The sequence below is a fragment of the Melanostigma gelatinosum genome (genome assembly GCF_949748355.1).
Source record: "Melanostigma gelatinosum genome assembly, chromosome: 9".
Taxonomy (NCBI): Eukaryota; Metazoa; Chordata; class Actinopteri; order Perciformes; family Zoarcidae; genus Melanostigma; species Melanostigma gelatinosum.
Genome location: NC_136642.1, coordinates 27,413,408 through 27,432,008, shown reverse-complemented (window position 1 = coordinate 27,432,008; position 18,601 = coordinate 27,413,408). Strand labels below are relative to the sequence as shown.

Here is an 18,601-nt window from a genome sequence, read left to right as displayed (position 1 = left end):
GAAGGAGGAGAAACAGATTAGTGAGTTGGGATTTAACCGTGGCATTAAACTCTTTGTCAACAAAGAAAGGAGGATGGAGTTTGTCTTTAAGTCAACTGTGTTTGTTTTTTATATCTAATATCTGAATGGCCCTCCAGTGTGGAGCAGAATGTGTGTTGTTGCTGTTGTTTTCCCGTTAAGCTAGTTAGCGTAGCCTCCCAGAATACGTGCGGTGCCTCAGCTGTTTTTGGTTTTGTTTTTTTTTGTTCCGGGTTCAGAGGTCACAGACCGTTGTCTCCTACGTGAGCGCAGAAAACATTATATTTCCTACAATTTAAGCTTCTGCATTTTCCAAACGCACTAGTATTATTCAAATGTATTGTTCGGTTCATCAGCCTCGTAACGAACGGTTTAATACGAATAGAGTTACACCCCTAGAAACAAATAACCGTAGCTGTGGCGCCATCATGAGGATATTAGGTGGTTCAGCTGCAGGACAGCAGTGAAGGCTCAGGTATGACATGCACGGCCCGCCACTGTATAAAGGGGAGTCATGAAATTGGGTAGCACACAACTAAAATGATATCTCGCGCTATTTCAAACTCTTCAGCTGTCTGGCTCCTTGATCATCAGATTGACCCAGGCAAGCTGGTTTGTATTAGGTCAACAGTGCAAAATTGGATGGCAAAGTGGTCAAAAGCTAAACGCTGCAAACAGATCTGCATTGATTTAGTTCATCCCTGCAAGCTCACTGATTGCTGCAGTTCCTATGAGGAAGTTTAGCGCAGCATCAGTTACGTTCACGTTTGTTTATCTCTTACAATAGAGTCAACTAATTTGACTGTTTATACATTCAAGTTCTATGCAGAAAGTAGGCTGAGAATGAAGGAGCATATGTGCGTGGGTAGAGGGAGGTTTGTTGTCCAGGGGGAAAGAAGGTGGGCCTGGGTTATATCAGGACTATTCTCCTCAAGCGGCTTAAGCAATTGAAAGCTGGGATTTTGCACATTCACTCGGAGGGAAAGCTGATAAGGAGTCAGGGAGAAAGGACGTTGAGAACTGTGCTCCACTCCTTTTGTGAGAGACTCACTTTTCATCAAACTTCTTTCCCGCTGTCCCCCGAGTGAGCTGTCTAGTAAAGGGAGCGTGCAGAGAAAGACCTGACAGCCAACTGCAGCTCCAGCCCACCGCTATTGATCGTGCAATGGAGGGGGAAAGGCAGGCTGGAGGGCGGGATCTTACCTGTTAAGTGATAACAAATAATTGTATTCACTAAAATGACCTTCCAAGATCATGACAAATAACAGCGGATTGTTTAATGAATTAATACAATTGTGTCTTTTCACAAGTAGCTGAATGTGTTCACCGTCAGCATGTCTGCATGCTCAAAGACACTACACCTACTCTTCTCTTCTTCGGGGCGACCGTGGCGCACTGGGTTAAGAGGGTCGTCTGGGAACCGGAAGGTCAACGGTTCGATCACGTGTCACGTGTCGAAGTGTACCTGAGCAATACACTGCGCCGATCAATGGCAGCCCACTGCTCCCTATATACAGGGATGGCTTAAATGCAGTCGTCAAATTTTGTGTCTGTGTAAAATGTATATGACAATAAAAATGGTTTCTTTCTTTCTTTCTTTTCTGTAGCACTTTAAATATGGGGTGTTAAACTGATACCATCATGCTGTTTAAGCGTAGAACACTCACAGTATGTTGATAATACAGTCTTTACCTCTGCATTATCACTCACTGCATGGTGTGAAGTCTTGATGGACACATCAGTGTAACAGGCTGGATGATGAACACAGTTACACTCTGTTGCCTGTTAAGTGGATTGGGTCTGCAGTTCATTTGTCACTGAACTGTGAACCGGCCAGGTAATCATCGTGTCGTAGGTCAAACACACACACGCTTGCTGTGCTCTGGAGCTGGCCGTGTACAGTCTTTACCACTCTGTGTTTCTGTTCTGAAAAGTCTTCTTTTTGAAAACCAACATGGCTCAGTGCAATATATTAAACTTCATGTCGATGTTTATACAAACAGAGAGTCTGAAGTCTCAAATATGTCAATGCATTAAATGAATGAAGTAGAAAATAGAAATGGAAGAAATAAGATGCGTCTTCCGAAAAATCTCTTACAAGATGTTATGTACATATTAGTGCTGGGCAAGTTAACGTGTTATTATCGCGTTAACGCATTCATTCATTAACTCCGACAATTATTTGATCGCGCGTTAACGCAGTTCTTCTTTTATTATTAAGCGGACATTTTTAACACAAGAACCGGGCAGCGAGCGGTGAACAGCTGCGTTTGTGTGGCGTCACTTCCTGCTGCTGCTGCCGCCCCCCCCCCCCCCCGGGTGACACGGCCAGTCCGGAACCCCCCTTCACTCCGTCACCGTCGGTCCCTCCTGTCTCATACACACACACGCGATCGTCTCGTCACAGGATAAATTGTGACAATATCAAAATACATATTGTCGTGTTTTTAAATGAACATATAAGCACGAGAGAACAAACTGCTCTTAACTCAACTCTTTATTAGCTTAACTTCCTCGTGCAGGTCACTGCCACGGGACAGACTACAGGTTCCATGCTTCACCTACAGTCCCCTGGGTCCTAAGTCCCTCCATGTACAGCTTCTTATCACCCTCTATGTACCAACGTACATTTATAACAAATACCACACATATTACGGTAATCATGTGTCTGACCTAAATATCACAAAAAACTATTATTTTTTTAGAGTTTTGTTTGTAATATGTATAATAAGCATCATTTAGTTATCGCTACTGAGAATTTAACAAACAAAAACATGACGTAGATAGGTTTGCAGTTTTCAAGGTGTATATTTAAATATCATCTCTTACACACATAAAGATGAAGTTGTGAACACCTGAATATCTATGATCAGAATCATTATAACTGTGGTATAACTGCTGCTGTGTAAACGGAATACTGCTGCTAATAACCTGATGTGTTTAAAGTGTTTAAACCAAATGTTATTGACCTTTTGTTCATATAGCAGTACTTTCAAAATAAAAGTGCGCAATACACTACTTTTGAATTCATTATTGAACTTTGCGCATAACAATGAGATTAATCGCAAAAGAATTATGCGATTAATCGCGATTAAAATAAAAAATTGTAATGTGCAAACACTTAAAAAAAAATCTGCTTCTTGTTAGCACCAGTATTCCCTTTACACAGCAGCAGTTATAACACAGTTATAATGATTCTGATCATAGATTTTCAGCCGGTGTTCACAACTTTATCTTCATGTGTGTAAGAGAATTTGAAATATACACCTTGAAAAGTGCAAACCTATCTACGTCATGTTTTTTTCGCCACACAAACAGCTGTTCACTGCTCGCTGTGATAAAAATGTCCGCTTAATAACAAAAACAAAAACTGCGTTAACGTGCGATAAAATAATTGTCGACGTTAATTAATTAATGCGTTAATGCGATAATAACGCGTTAACTTGCCCAGCCCTAATATATACATATATATTGTATATATATATATATATATATGTATATATACTGTATATATGCAGCTATGTTAACCACATATATGCATCAGAATACATTTTCCCGAAGTGTATTCATTGATCATCATTGGTGATATAAAGCTTACAATCACAAATATTTAAATTTTATGCATTTTGAGATCATAGCTCGATAATTATTATCTAAAGAAATGTAACAAAAATACATTGAAGGTTATATGCTAATCTCACAGAGGGCCCTCAAAAAGCTACATCTGGCCCCGATCCGAACAACTAAACAAGGACGTTAGTGTCTGTTATCATTATATATATTGTATATGGACTCATGTGTCTACAAATAAAAGTTGAATGAATTAAAAACATAAGTTAACCCTCTAAAACACATTGTCTGTTTAACCTATCATGAGCCACCAGCCATCCACACTTGGACTTGGCCCAACCACAGTATCTAAGTCAGCCAGCGCGGAGCAACAGCCACCCACTTTGCCCATTCATAAAACCACAATCAAGAACACAAGTCAAGGAAGCAGGCATGATCACAAACACATTCATCAGTAGTGTTAGCAGTGGATTCTGCTTGTTCAGATGCAGGTTTGTTTCAAAGTGTAACATGTTACCAGCTCCGAGCTTCCTTTCCTGTTTCACCTCAGACACCAGAACAGAAAAGAGGGGCGACCCACTCAGAGCGGCGAGTCGACCCGAACAGAGCCTGGTTGGGGCTGACTGTCATGTACCCAAGGTAACGTCATGACCAAAGAAGCACATCCCACAGTTTTCTGGGGGGCGGGGCAAGCCGCCGGGCAGGGGAGCCTCTCTACAGTGCAGACCAGCACGGTGCCATGCAGACACCGCGTGTTCCTTCAGTCTAATCCCGCTGCCTTCTGGCCCTCAGCCACATCTTCTCAACTGGTCAACCCTACACGTCTGTTCTGCTGGCTCGTCAATCAAACTACATCCAACACGACTACATCGTGAATTACATTTACATCCATCTTTGACAGTTCTTAGTTATCATAAACATGTTTTATTCTCTGTTCATAAAATCCTCAAACCAGTCATCATATTTTGATCTCAAATAATTCAAATACTATTTGCATCCTAATACATCCAATAAATCCAAATCTGTGAGAAAAGTTAGTAGCTAATTTGGGGATATTAGTATGCATGCAGCATAAGTAAGCATGCAACCAGCCAACAAGAGATACGTTATCAGCTGCTCAATCCTGGGAAAGACTGAGACGTCTGTAGACTTAAAGGGTCACTTCATCAAAAACAAAACAAATTCCCTTCCAACTGGAGGTATGTAGTCATGCAGATAATTCTGCTTGTATGTGTCCATGTTTTGATATCTGTCTCTGAGATGTCACCCTCCACCTGATATAGTTGTGGAGGTTAAATGTGGATTCTGCAGAGAATCAGACAAATAGGTTGAATCTTGTAAGAAGCTGAATATCTAAACATGCAATCACTACTTATTCCCTTTAAAAGCACCAATAAGTAGAAGATTACGTATGGTTGACAGCTCTTGAAAAAGGCCTTGATTTTTTCCAAGGTCAGAAAAATAAAGTTTTCACAAACATTAAAGTTTAGGTTTGACTTTTAATTCTTGACTTTTTGTCAAGATAGATTATTTTTAAAGTAAAATATTTCAGTTTCACTATTCATTTAAAATTTTCATTTGAGGTTCAATTTCACAATACCTATTCAGTTCATTTGATGATTTAAATGGTTACATTCTTCCAATGTGAGCACCACAATTACAATTCCTTCCACCTCCTTTGATAGGGTGGAGGCAGAAATAACAGAGACAGATATTCAAAAACCCAAACCAAATCTACATGGCTAGACCCCAATGGCCGGTAAGGGAGACATGTGTACTATTATTTCTTGTACTGCAGCTGAACTGACTCTTTAAAGCAGCTTCGACTATAGCAGCATGTTCTGTGTGCTCCATTGCACTGTTCAGATGCAAGGACACATACACACATAAATACCATGCTGTCCAGGCCCTCCAACCATCACTACCTGCTGTAAATAAGTTGGAAATGCTCATTTGAAAATGCAATATATCTCCCAATGTGACATGCATTGTAAAGGGCATACAGCATTTATTATTATTAAAGTGATAACATTCCACACTTTGTTTTTTTCTCAGTCTAAAGATGGCAACTAGTTGAGAAGATATGGCATTTGTTTGGCTGAAGGAAACAAAACTAAACAGGCACGGGAAGCTGCTGAGTTCACATTCTCATTCAATCTCACCCATTTGATCCATCTCAGGTATTCTGGATGGGTTCACTTACCTGTTCAGATGGCCGTGGACAGTTGGGGAAAGGGAGGGGAGGAGTCAGGGAGCATGGGGAAGGGAAGCATGCAGGCGCACCGCCCTCATTCATTGATCACATCACTCAAATCCCATTCAGTCCAGTCCCGGTGGACTCTACCAGTGGAGCATCTAGCATCATGCACAGAGGCCCCCATGCATGGTCATGGGCCTGGTCAAAGAACAAGGTTGACCCCCAGCAAAAAAGTGGGACTTGTGCTAGAAAAAGGGGGGCAGGCAGAGGCGTCTACCTTGCTGCATGAGAGCTCCAACTCCAAACCAGAAACTATTTAGCAGGGTGAAATTGTTTTCCACTACATCCGAGTCAGGGTTGCAAGGGTGGGGGTTATACCACTCGTAGGGACTAAACCTGTGACAATTAACAGAGAACACACACACATATATATATATATGTTTACTGCAGTTGCTCAAAGACACAAGAGTAAACAATAAAAGAGACCAAGAGTTGTCATCCTACCTGGAGAGACAGGGAGAGAAAACAAAGGTTACATAGTCATGTCCAGAGATAAAACAATGCTGCCTGAGGAAACTTCCCTCATCAAGAAGCATTGCTCTGCCTTCATGTACCTCACATTGCTATGCGGTTAACTGGATTAGTAAATTAAGAGTTTAATACATGGATTATTATAAAATGATGATTGGGATTATTTATTCGTCAAAATAAAGCCTTAAAAATGACTGCTCATCTGAATCTCGTGTGTGTTTTTAAATTGTAATAAGATACAGTACTCAGGGATTGGGCTCCATTTAACCCCACTCATATTCCAAAGGTGGCTCCTCGTGTGGGAGTGCTCATATCAAAGGCAGTTCCCTCAGTAATTTAATCGATGGGGTCTGAAAATAACTCCATTGTCAGCCGAGAAAAGAACTAATAATCCTTATAATCTTAGAGGAGCATTAATATTCAGCAGATCAAGCGGTTCATTCCCATCATGCCCACGCCAGCCCCTGCGCTCCCCCTCGCTCGACACACTCCTCGAGCAGAGAGATTTCTCATTTATTCACATCAAATAAAAGTGACATTACATTAGTAAAGGTTGATTGGTCTACAATTAAGCATTCTGACCTATTTGGTTTGTGCTGGAGTCGAGGGGGAACTGGGGCCCTATCTTGACTCAAGCAGTTTAACAGACACAAGGGTTTGACTTAACAAATTGCAATGCATAATGTAGACTTACTGCGCTGGAAGTCAAAAACGATAACCTCAAGTGGATGTCTCATCTGCATGAAGGATAATGCAGATGAAACTGCTACCACCATCAAGGTTTGGATTGTCCTCTGGTTATAATACAGCAGTACTGGTTTGAATACCCTAATACAGGACTCTATATGAAGACGCATGGTTGTATCGATAACATGACTGCATTATAACTGTACCCTGTCATTGACGAATGGGCTTTGCCATTATGATATGGTTAACATTGGTGTTCCTTCTCACCCCCACAACACTCAGAAGGATATTGTGTAGTGTAGCTCAAGGACCTCTGAATGTCCTCCTTATTTCTGCTTTAAGAGAATCCTTGGCCTTAAATCAATCCGTCCGCTCACTCAATTTGCCTCAGATTTGCTTGCTTGTCAATTTGCAATGCCAAATAGAGTTCAGCTGAACTGCGACCTTGCTGTGGCAAATGTGACAATGTGACCCAATCCCTTGCGCAGAGGTCTCTGAGTGTGTTTCCTCCAATCATGTTGTGAAAAGCCAATTACTGCTCGCCATGAACATGGATGAGCGCAGTTGTCAGCGTTGTGCTGGATCATGGGAGTGTCTGGCTGGACTGCTGCTGCTGGTTGGGTCAGGGAATGCTGAACCAATGCCACTTACAGGAGACAGCACAGCTTAGCCCGTCTCTTACTGTAGCACTGTTTGGCCTGTTTGCTGTCACTGTTACACTGCCCTTACATTATCTCAGATCACCTGTGCTGCAGCCGGAGAAACTTTGAGCAAGGTCAGTGCAGAGATCAAAGCCAGGAATTCACCAGCGGCGCAGAAACAATGTGAGGCTTTTATCTTTCTACGGGGGCAGGGTCACCCAGCAGAAACCTCCAGCGATGCTACGCATGATAACACCAATGTCAGGGGAGACAAATCAAAAGTCAGAATGGTCTAGTTGCTCTGTCACAGGATGATGCACTTTATTTGTCTAAACTTAAGCGTTTGACTCATCAGTAAACTATATATTTCTGCTGACTGTTGAAGTGTTTCCGATTTGTTCCCATTTGTTATTTCCAGCAAGTTTGACTCGTGATGGTTTTTGAACAGGTAACACCAGAAGAGCTCATTCAGAATGCTGCTGCTACTACGGTCTAAACAAAGATGCAACCAAACACAGGACTGTTTGTGTCCCGGATGGAACCAAAAGTAAACATTGAGTTTATGCGTGTTACGTAACGCTGCTAACCAACATTGTTTTGAAACATTCTCGTGCTTATGTTAAGTAACGTTACATAAGAAAGTCCAGTAAGGGCGTTTTTTATTTACGCTAGTTAGTTTGATTTAAAATTACGTTGTTACTTTATTTTCACACAAACGTTTATCTTTTTTTTTACCTCAACCAAGTACTTTTGTTGTCTATGCTTAACCTATAGTTTTACAATGTTAACCACTTGGAATATGAAAGGTATTTATGAAACTTGTTTAGGTAGACTGGGTAGTTAAAACACATAAAACGTGCAGGTGTGCCTGGGAAAATATTCAACAATAATGGAAAGTACAGGCTGGATAATTTGCTGTATATTTCTCCATAGCTGCACCCTCCCTCTGGAACTCTCTCCCCAAACACATCCGAGATTACACTGACCTTTCCACATTCAAATCAGAAATCAAAACTCACCTGTTCAAAACTGCTTTTAATGTGTGACCATTATTGTGTACTCTGTTTTTAGTGTATTGTTTTTATATATGATGATTTTAATGTAAAGTGTCTTTGAGTGTCATGAAAAGCGCTATATAAATAAAATGTAGTATTATTATTATTATTATTATTATTATTACATTTGCACTGGCAACATTCTTTAAGATTTAACCAGAATGCACAAGATAGGTTTGTCAACTGCGGTACAGTGTACATGGTAGCCTTCTGTGTACACAAGGAACATAATGCAGCTTCCTACCTGACACTCATTTGTTTTTGTTATGTATTTAGTTGCAGCGGCATATTTATGTCAAAGGTCCAAAGCAATTAGACCCGTTAACTTTCTCTTACTCATTAAGGCTCAAAAAGATGAACTCACATCCAGAACATCTTACGTAGAGGTCTGCATGGGATTCAGAGGAGAATTTTAACCACATGACGAGGCTGTGCCTTTAATATGAGCATGTACCAAAGCAAAGGCTTATTCAAAGACGGACAGTTTACACTTTGATGTGAGGAAAGAAAGACGAAGCTCACGGAGAAATATTAAAATTTTGGGAAGGACAGGCGAGAACTGGATGTCAATATTGTCAGGATCCAGGATCCCTGTCTGACCCGTTGTGTGTTTCCCCTGATCTCCTCTCCTCATGTGTCCTGTCATTCCCCTGTTTGTTATTGTGTGCCATGTGCTCTGTGTTTGTCCTCTGCCTCGAGACACCTCCCATGGCCACACCCTTGATTGTGCACAGCTGAGGACACTCCAGCCGATCACCTCCTGCGGCCTGACACACCAGACTCAGGTCCCACTAATGATTCCCCTGTCACGATATAAACTCTGGTCCTGCAGTCTGGGGTTGTCAGGTCGTACCGTCTTTCACCCGCTTCAACCCCGTGGCATCCTCTGCCCTCCTTGTGTTACACGGACTACACACGCCGTCAAGCTGCCAGCCCTCCGGTGTCGAGCCACGGGCCTCACACCGTCGATCTGCCACTCGGGTGTCGGACCACGGGCTCCACACCTTCCTGTCTTAGTCAGGCTAAATAAAACCTGTTTCCATTAACTTCTGTCTCCTGTGGTCTTGTGTTTGGGTCCTACCTGTGAACTCCCGTGACAAATATTGTGAGTCATAATTCTTTGGAGAAAGACTAACAATATTCTGCAGAAACCTCCTGATCAATTACTGTCACAGTTTCACCTCTACTTCTCGCTTATCTTAAAGAAATGCTCTTGATGTGTATCGGATTCCCCAAAGTGTAACAAGGTGATAATGCACTGGCTTTAGCAGAGGTGGTGTGATATCTATCATCACCTGTGCCAGAAGCAGCAATGGTGCTATTGATTTCATTAGAGGGAACATAAAAGCAGTAACAACCGGTGACATTGACATCAGTGACTGGCGATATCGGGGCAGGTGGCGGTACAACAGAGTAATCCTGTGGTTTCAGCTGTGCGCCCATGTGGAATAGGCCTATCCATGAGAGGCTACTCTAGCTCTAGCACTGTGTTCAGTCTCCCACAGTCAGTCACACAGTGCAGCACAAGCATACATAGATGAAATGTGTAATGTGTACACACACGTATATAAACAGTATATAACTGCACAGTGGAACTAAACCTTGTGTAAAGTATTGCCTGTCAATGTGCTTGACAGTTTGGTCTCACATGCTTTTGTGAAATGAGTACTTAACATACAAATGACATATGTGGACAAAAGGTGAAAGAAATGCATTTCACCACCATGCAAGAATTAATTAGAGGACATGGGACAAATAACGCTTTTTATGGGTGCATAGAATAAGCAGAGAACGTCCCAAGAACAATGATAGCATCTGTTGGGTTCATGCAAACAGACTGGATGTTTACATTTCAATGAGAAGCAAAGTTGTATGACTTCTGTCAAGAGCAAAGACAAACGTAGTGTGACATTGTTCAGGAAACGTGTTGGGCTCTTTGACATGGAGAGCACTTGTCATCTCCTATCAACAGTCAACGTCCTGGTTAAAAGAAAACAAAGTAGTTCTCTCAACCATAACACTGATGGTTCCCTGACCTGAGGAACCCAACCTCTATCCTTAGATCTGCAACTATCAAAGTAGTTCTTGTGCCTAAACCTGACCAGACTTTTTCCAAAGTGGTTACAAATGAAGAAATACACTGTTGATTTGATTGCTTGATGATTTATAAGGGTTTAGAAGCACTTTTCCTGCCATAGGCATCGGATCAGAAAACACTATGGTTCATTTTTGATGGTAATGCAAATTCATTGTTTAGTTTTGGAGACTTTTTTGGAGTATTTCATGGTAATACCAAAAGGTAAGTATATTCATGATAAATGTCTGTACTTGTTTCAGTCACTGTTCCTGTAGTATCATTGTAGTATCTTAAAACGTAAATGTGAGTAGTAGCGATAGCTGTTTCCGTTATCTTTTGCTAGTTATCTTTTTGCCTATTGTAGTGCTGTTCTGTGTGTGGCCGTCTTTGGTTTTCTTTTCATATTGTACTGACATTATGCTGAACCCCCAACAGCAAACCAACGAGAGACAACAAAGCTTGTCACTTTTTTTCTCTTGGTCAACCTTGATGAGTATCATATGGTAGCATCAAAGTGTTCACATTTAGCTGATCGCATGGTGAATACTGAACCTGTTCACTGGTTTTATTGCTTCCCTTATCGAGCCATGTAGATCGTTTCTTTTTTTCTGTCCTGAGATATCTGTCTCTGTATTTTTGAGGATTTGGTCTCGTTTAAACAGGAACTATTTCTTCTGTAAAAGTTAGCTTCAGTGAGAAGTTTGAACAGCTAGTTCTATCGATTATCTAGAACAGCAGGGACACTAAGACATGTGCTTGTTGAATTTGTGGGCTGAGCACAACATACTAAATCCCATTCACCACCAATGTATTGGAGTGAAAGAACCAAATACAAAACTATCTGTATGGCTACATAGCACAGGGGGAGGAAAGTGGGAAGATATTTAACACTTCTATGATATTTCAACTGCACAGGCTCTTTTCTCCAGACTAGCCTAATGTCTGACAGAACATTATAAACATGTACAACTCTTCTTGTGAAGGTGGAGGAAAGTAATCTACACATCTTCTGTTCACAACATGTAATCTGCCTTTTATACTTCTCATTTCATGACATTTTGTGAGACTGTTATGTGCTTCACTCTACAGCAAAAACATGCAGCTGTAGCCCAACATGCATTTGTGTGTACAGGAGAAGAGAAGGAATAGAGGGGGAATTTATGCACTTACCCAAACACTTACTGATTGTGATATTAAATACAGATAGGTGCATATTCTGAGCCAACTTAGATGACAGTTGCCGCTTCTTATTCTCTCGTGTGATCATATCGCCAGTAACATCGGAAAACACATGTGCGTTAACGGTAAAACTGTCGGGTCACGGCTGCAAGACAGCCGACGTCTCCCAAAAGTTTTAGAGTTAACATTAACTTTTCTCCCTCTTTCTTTCTTCACCATGCTTCTAATGGCAGCCACAAGTAAGAACCACCAGATCAAATGAGCGGGCTTCAAAAAACATTGGCCTAGTTCCACTGAATGGATTTATCGGAGCAAAGACAAGAAAACCAGTACAAATAATGTGTTGTGTCATTTCACCAGTCAAAGCTGCATCAGCAAACTAAACTATGATCTAGGTGAAACTAAAAGTAAATAAGATAATACAGAGCTGTATGTGTCCATTATAGATACACCTACCAGTCTAAGCTAGATTCAGTGTGGTTAGGTCACATTAGGTCTCATTGATACAAGCAGAGCAAAGAAGTAAAAGGATTCCTGATTATTTATTGAATGTTTCAATCTAAGGCACCGTTTTATGATATAATGTGCAGGGCTGAACTCAGCACAGATCTCTACCCATACTACACCTACCCTCTCTACAGCATCCATCAAGTGAACATAGCCCCCTTATGTGCTATCACTTTCTATCGCCAAGACCCAAGTGCTACTCCAGAACCTTGTACTTCTTCACACATGGTCATAACAAACATATTTGGAACAATGTATTTAAACTTTGCAGCACTCCCTCCTTGGGTTCAGTTTCTTTGTCCAATGCCATCTGAACTTGTAAGTGTCAGGATCCAGGATCCCTGTCTGACCCGTTGTGTGTTTCCCCTGATCTCCTCTCCTCATGTGTTCTGTCATTCCCCTGTTTGTTATTGTGTGCCATGTGCTCTGTGTTTGTCCTCTGCCTCCAGACACCTCCCATGGCCTCACCCTTGATTGTGAACTGAAGTTCCAGGTCACCGCCCCACTTTAGAGAGAAGTTTGGTGCAGAAGTGAAGAAGTATTCCAAGGCAACTAAAGAAAATAACCCTAAATTTCAGGTTTTTACATGGGAAAAGCATAGACTAGCCTATATAATAATGGACGACACACCTCCACTTCCTCCAACTGTACATAAATCAAACCAAAATATCTTGGATACGGGTGCTGCTATCATGCGCTGGTGACGTCATTTGGAGCCAGAGTCCGCGCAGTAGTGATCGGGGGATGGAGGTCCCGCCCGTACACCTGCCTGCTCTGTGTGCTTTGACAGCCTGCATAGCAAATTAATCTGGACATACATATTTGTCTATATATTAACATATTCTCAACTGCAATGAGCACTGGAGAAGTTTAGTCACAGAGTGGATCCTAAGCAAAGGTTACAAGGACTAGAATCAGATTTGACTCTGCTTTTCTAACAGATTGTCCGATCTGATAAGGCTACAGCTGAACACGGATAAACCGATCTGGTAAGGCTACAGCTGGACACGGATAAACCGATCTGGTAAGGCTACAGCTGGACACGGATAAACCGATCTGGTAAGGCTACAGCTGAACACTAATAAACCGGCTACTTTTAAGGGTGACTATTATTTTCTAGTAATTGGAGACTGTGAACCTAAACAAGCAGAAACAAATGATAGGCTGTCTCTGACTCAGTTGTGCTTGAAGCAAGGTGAAGGAAACGAGAAAAGAAAAGACAGCATGAACTCGGAGACACTGCGGACAGTGAGGGAAAGGTGGGAGAGGGGCAGCAGTGTTCACACCGAGCTCGACACATCCCACAAACACACACATTTACGCACAAATATCTGTATGAGTGCACAACCTTTCTGCCACTCTCTCAGACATATACACACAACCCTCAAATGGCTGATAGGCCTACTACTTCTGTTTCTGTTTCTCCTACTGATAACAATGTAAGAAGCTCGCAGCAGTGCCAAGTCTGTAAATGTTTCATGGTGAAAAAAGACAAATATTCATGTGGTTGAACTGCATGAAACATGTTACACAGCAATGGCGTTGCGTTGTGATACATGACCGTTGATTTGTGTCAGCACTGTCACTGAGCAGTGAGCTTTTACTGTGAGCGAGTCAGTGTGCTGATGCTGTGACTACAGAGATTGGCCTGTTGTTATTGGGGTGGGGGAGCCGAGCGATGGCAACTAAGCATGTTTCTGACTGTGTGTGAGGCTGTGATCACGGGAAGTGACATGTTACCTGGCTATGACAAACAGCACACAACTGACACCCAAGTAAGCCAGCAGAATATACATCCAGATATCAGGCGAGAGGGGGTTGAGGAAGGAGAAGACCCCAGGGTTGGTCCCGTTGGGCTTGCGGTACAGTATACTTATACCCAGCGTCATGAAGGGCTTAGAGAAGTCGATAATCTTCTCGCGTGCATATGTGATGGCGAGGGGAGCCACTGCCAGATCAGCTCTCTGTCAACAGCAAACATAAAAGAGAAGAGAGAGAGACCATAAGTCACAGGCACAGGAAGCGTTTAGAGGCAATCAAATTAAGAAAACAGGGTCTTTACATGCTACAGTCTGTCCCAAGGCACTGAGCAAGAAATGGAAAGCCCTCTTTTTCTGTCCACCCATCAAGTATACTCCCACTACTGAACTCACCCTTTTCCCCCTGGAGCCTAAATCAAGGCATTAATTTATTTTCTTTACCTACTGTCTCCTGTTGTTGGGATGTCTGCGAGCTTGTAGCCTATCATGGCACTATACTTTATATAATGCACCGTAGGGACCCAAAAGTGGGTCGCGGACCCGTTTTCAGTGGGTCTTTGTCTGAAAAAAAAGTGCTTTTATTTTGAAGGGGATTTTTAATGCAGCAGAGTGCAGAGTACGACATCGACTACATCAGATATGAATTTTCTTAGATTGAGGACAAAAGAGGGCAAAAACCTCAGTGTGTTTTGTGCAGCGAGGTTCTGGCACAAGAAAGCATGAAGCAGTCTTTTGAAGCGGCATTTGGAAACAAAACACCTCTCAAAGATAAACCTGGTGAGTACTTTCGAAGACGACTTCAAGACCTGAGGACATCACACGTGTCTCACTTACCTGCAGCCATGGACATGGTGAGAGAGGTGTTGGCTCAATCAGCAGCGGATAAACTGAAAACTATACCTCTGTCAAATGACACTACAAGTAGACATGTCGGATGAAACATGTTTACATGAAACATGTGTGGGACGGGTACTGATAGGAACAATGTCTCTGCACTAGAGAGCTCCCTACTACTACGACTGCAGAGGACATGTTCAGCTCAGGTTCAAACTGCTCCATCTTTACATTAAATACATTTGAGAAGTTGAAGATTTTCCTCGATTTAGGTTGGCTTGCCATTAAGGGGTGATGGTGGGTCCCACAGCCAGACCAGTTGAGAACCACTGATCTCGAGGACTTACACAACAAGAATGTACCGATAACTCACCACACACTATTGACTTGAACCTTTTTGTTTTCCCAACAAGCATTTTTCATGGGTCTTCCTGTTTATTGGTTCTTTCCTTCTGTTGTCAAGCATTGGTTTTCTGGTGATGCAGTAATAAAGTGCTGGTTGCTGTTGTGTTCTATGTAATTATCCTCGTGGTTAACCCTAACAAGCACAGGTATCACCTCCTGAGAAAGCCGAGCAGTGGAAACAAAACAAAACCCGTGACAATTGCTAGAGATAGGTTCAGTTTTGTTAGAGTAAAGTCCTTTACACATTTGGGGCGTGAAGGATAAAGGAAGATAACGAAAATGCTAAATATGCAAGTATTATATGTTGAAGGCTTTTATTGTGAAAGGAAGGACCCATTGATTTGGGGACTAGGGTTTTAAAGCCTCATGTTTGGAATTTTGGCAGTTTCCATCTTATGTTGCAACCAGTTTGTTATAATATTTGTACTGCGGAAGAGTGACGGAGAGACGCCGTGAACAGCTCTGTTAGAGACCTGTCAATCACAAGGTAGCCCCACCCTAAAACATTAACTGCTTTATGGTCTGTTTGACTCTAAATGGACCATAATGTACTAAATGAACATCATGCTGTATTGAAGAAGACTTGGAACTAGAGATTGAGACCATAAACTCATGTTTACAATGTTTACTGAGGTAATAAATCAAGAGAGAAGTAGTCATTTTCTCATAGACTTCTATACAACCAGAGGAGTCGCCCCCTGGTGGTCACTAGAGAGAATGCAGCTTTAAGGCTTTTCTGCATTGGCTTCACTTTTCAGAACTGCCCATCTGGTCTGCGCTGCCTTTGTCAAGGTTGAGATGAGTAATAGCGTTTGCTGTCTTGGTTCAAACTACGGAGCCTCTGTGTTGTTATTTTATTGTCCTTTTTAAATAGTGGTGAACTCAACCCGTTCCACACAATTGGTTGATGCCTTTATTTACGGTGTGAAAGCTCACAAAATCAACCTTGTTCGGAAAACAAAATCCCTTTTTCGCAGCATTCTGTAAACACAGTATATGAAATTATTCACACTAAAAGAACGCCACTGTGTATAAAGGTTTGCTCACAGAATGTGCCTCTGCTCCGCACACATGGAGCTGTTTACGGCACACACTGAACAGCAATATTACTTTTCTATAGTTATTTATAATATCGAATAATCCCTTCTCTGGCAAGCACAGGAGTCGTGCTTATATGTGCGACATGTGCTCTAGAGATACACAGAGGGGAAAGTCAGGTTTCCATATCTGGGCTGAAAACCGTGCTGTACTGCTGGCAGTTAATAAATCTTGAGCTGCCTTGTGACTATAAATGCTAAACATCAACAGCAAGGTCAAGTGCTTCATTTCTCAAAGACATATCCTTTTTGTCTTATGAAGGTTGCCATACATCACTTGAGGAGGAATTGACTGCGCTTTCTTCTCACAGCTGTGATGCATACAAAGTCTAGCAGATACCAGGCATCTCTGAATCCAAACTACCGTACGAGCCTCCACTTTCAACATTAGCGAGACCAAAGATCATTTTGCTAAATTCCTTTGGCAGGTTGTTTCCAACTCAATACAGCCTGTCTTTCTCAACTGAACTCCTTCCCTGTGAGTCCACACTGCCCAGTCTTCTGAGGGCCTGTCTGCTGCAATCACCATCTGTCTCAGTCAAGCCCCGTGTGCCCAGTGTGGGAAGTGGGGCAAACCCACGCTGAACATCATCTCGCAGGGGATTGGACCCTTCAGCCATGACGGGACCAGTCTGTCACGACGGCCAATCACCGCACTGATCAAGAGCAGGAGCAGTTACGGGAGACTTGGGTCAGATATCGACTATTGCCCATGCTGCATCTGCTATTTTTCTGCCCATGTGGTTTATCCTAACTGGGACTTTGTCGGGAGTAATGATCTACACCAGGGGTGTCAAACTCATTTTCACTCCGGGCCACATCAGCATCACGGTCTCCCTCAAAGGGCCGGTTGTAACTGTAAGACTGTATAACTAACTTCTCCCTAACATATTGTTAAATAACTCTCTCTGCATTTGATTATTGTTTATTCAAGTGTAAAAATATTGTACATGCAGTTATATAAATGAAAAATGATATTTAAACACATTTCTGTTGTTATAACATGAATCATTTTAATTGAGGGTTAAGAAACCCACATGACTCTATCAAAGATCAAACTATTAAAGAAAATAACAAAGACAAATATCAAACACAAGTTATTACATTAACTTTGTTCAAAGCTGTTTGTGTCACCTCTCTGCATCACTAATGTTCCTCCCTGTCGTCGTCCTGTGCATGCAGCTACATCCAAGAGCTGCTCACTGAGAGTCAGGTCTGATGAACATGGATAGATGATGTATCCGTGTTGTCTGTGCTTTCATCAACAGTTCATTACAAACACAAGTACCTGCTCGTCTCTTAGCTAGCTGTGTTGTTAGATTGCTGCTAGTTCATCAACTCGGTCTGCGATGGTGTTTCTTCACAAACTGACATTTGTAAAAGTCTGTATCTGGTCGGAGCTCTGCTCACATACCTTCAGCATGCACTGGGCTGTAGCTTTTGTAAATATATTCAGCTGTGATTGCAGTCTGCCTTTTAATTCTTGGACAATTTGATGTTTTTCTTGGAGGCTAAATTTAGCTCCGTGTTTGGTGTCAAAATGCCGACGTGAATTGTATCCTTCATCACCGACACGCCTCATAACACAGAAGACAGACCCGTTTTTCTCCTTGAAGCACAAACATGTATTCACTTTCCCACCTTTCATTACATTTTCTTCCCTCTGAATCAATTTTTCTCTTCGTGGACATTTTGGGATTATTTGTCGATCTTTTTCAATCGTTGGAAAACCTCTTTTCGGGCTGTTGCCTCTCCTGTCCACCTGTTGTGATAGTTTTAATGTCGGTACTGTCAGGTCAGACAGGGATCCTGGATCCTGACGTTCCATGGCCACACCCTTGAGTGTGCACAGCTGAGGACACTCCAGCTGATCACCTCCTGCTGCCTGACACACCAGACTCAGGGCCCACTAATGAGTCTCCTGGCACTACATAAGCTCTGGCCCTGCAGTCTGGGGTTGTCAGGTCGTACCATCTTTCACCCGCGTCAACCCCGTGGCGTCCTCTGCCCTCCTTGTGTGTACGGATTACACTCCGCCGCTCT

The 18,601-nt window shown here is 42.2% G+C and overlaps 1 protein-coding gene across 1 annotated transcript in view; it reads right to left on the bottom strand.

Annotated features, from left to right (window-relative positions):
- The window catches only part of grik2 (glutamate receptor, ionotropic, kainate 2), a gene marked incomplete at its 3' end in the record, with an annotated part of 346,108 nt that overhangs the window by 54,457 nt on the left and 273,050 nt on the right, over positions 1-18,601 (bottom strand). Inside the window, exons 12-13 of the mRNA XM_079275707.1 lie at positions 14,203-14,426; positions 6,063-6,181 (exon numbers count right to left, since the gene is read on the bottom strand). Of these exons, the coding sequence (XP_079131833.1) occupies positions 6,063-6,181; positions 14,203-14,426 (343 nt within the window). The remainder of the gene's footprint in view (positions 1-6,062; positions 6,182-14,202; positions 14,427-18,601) is intronic.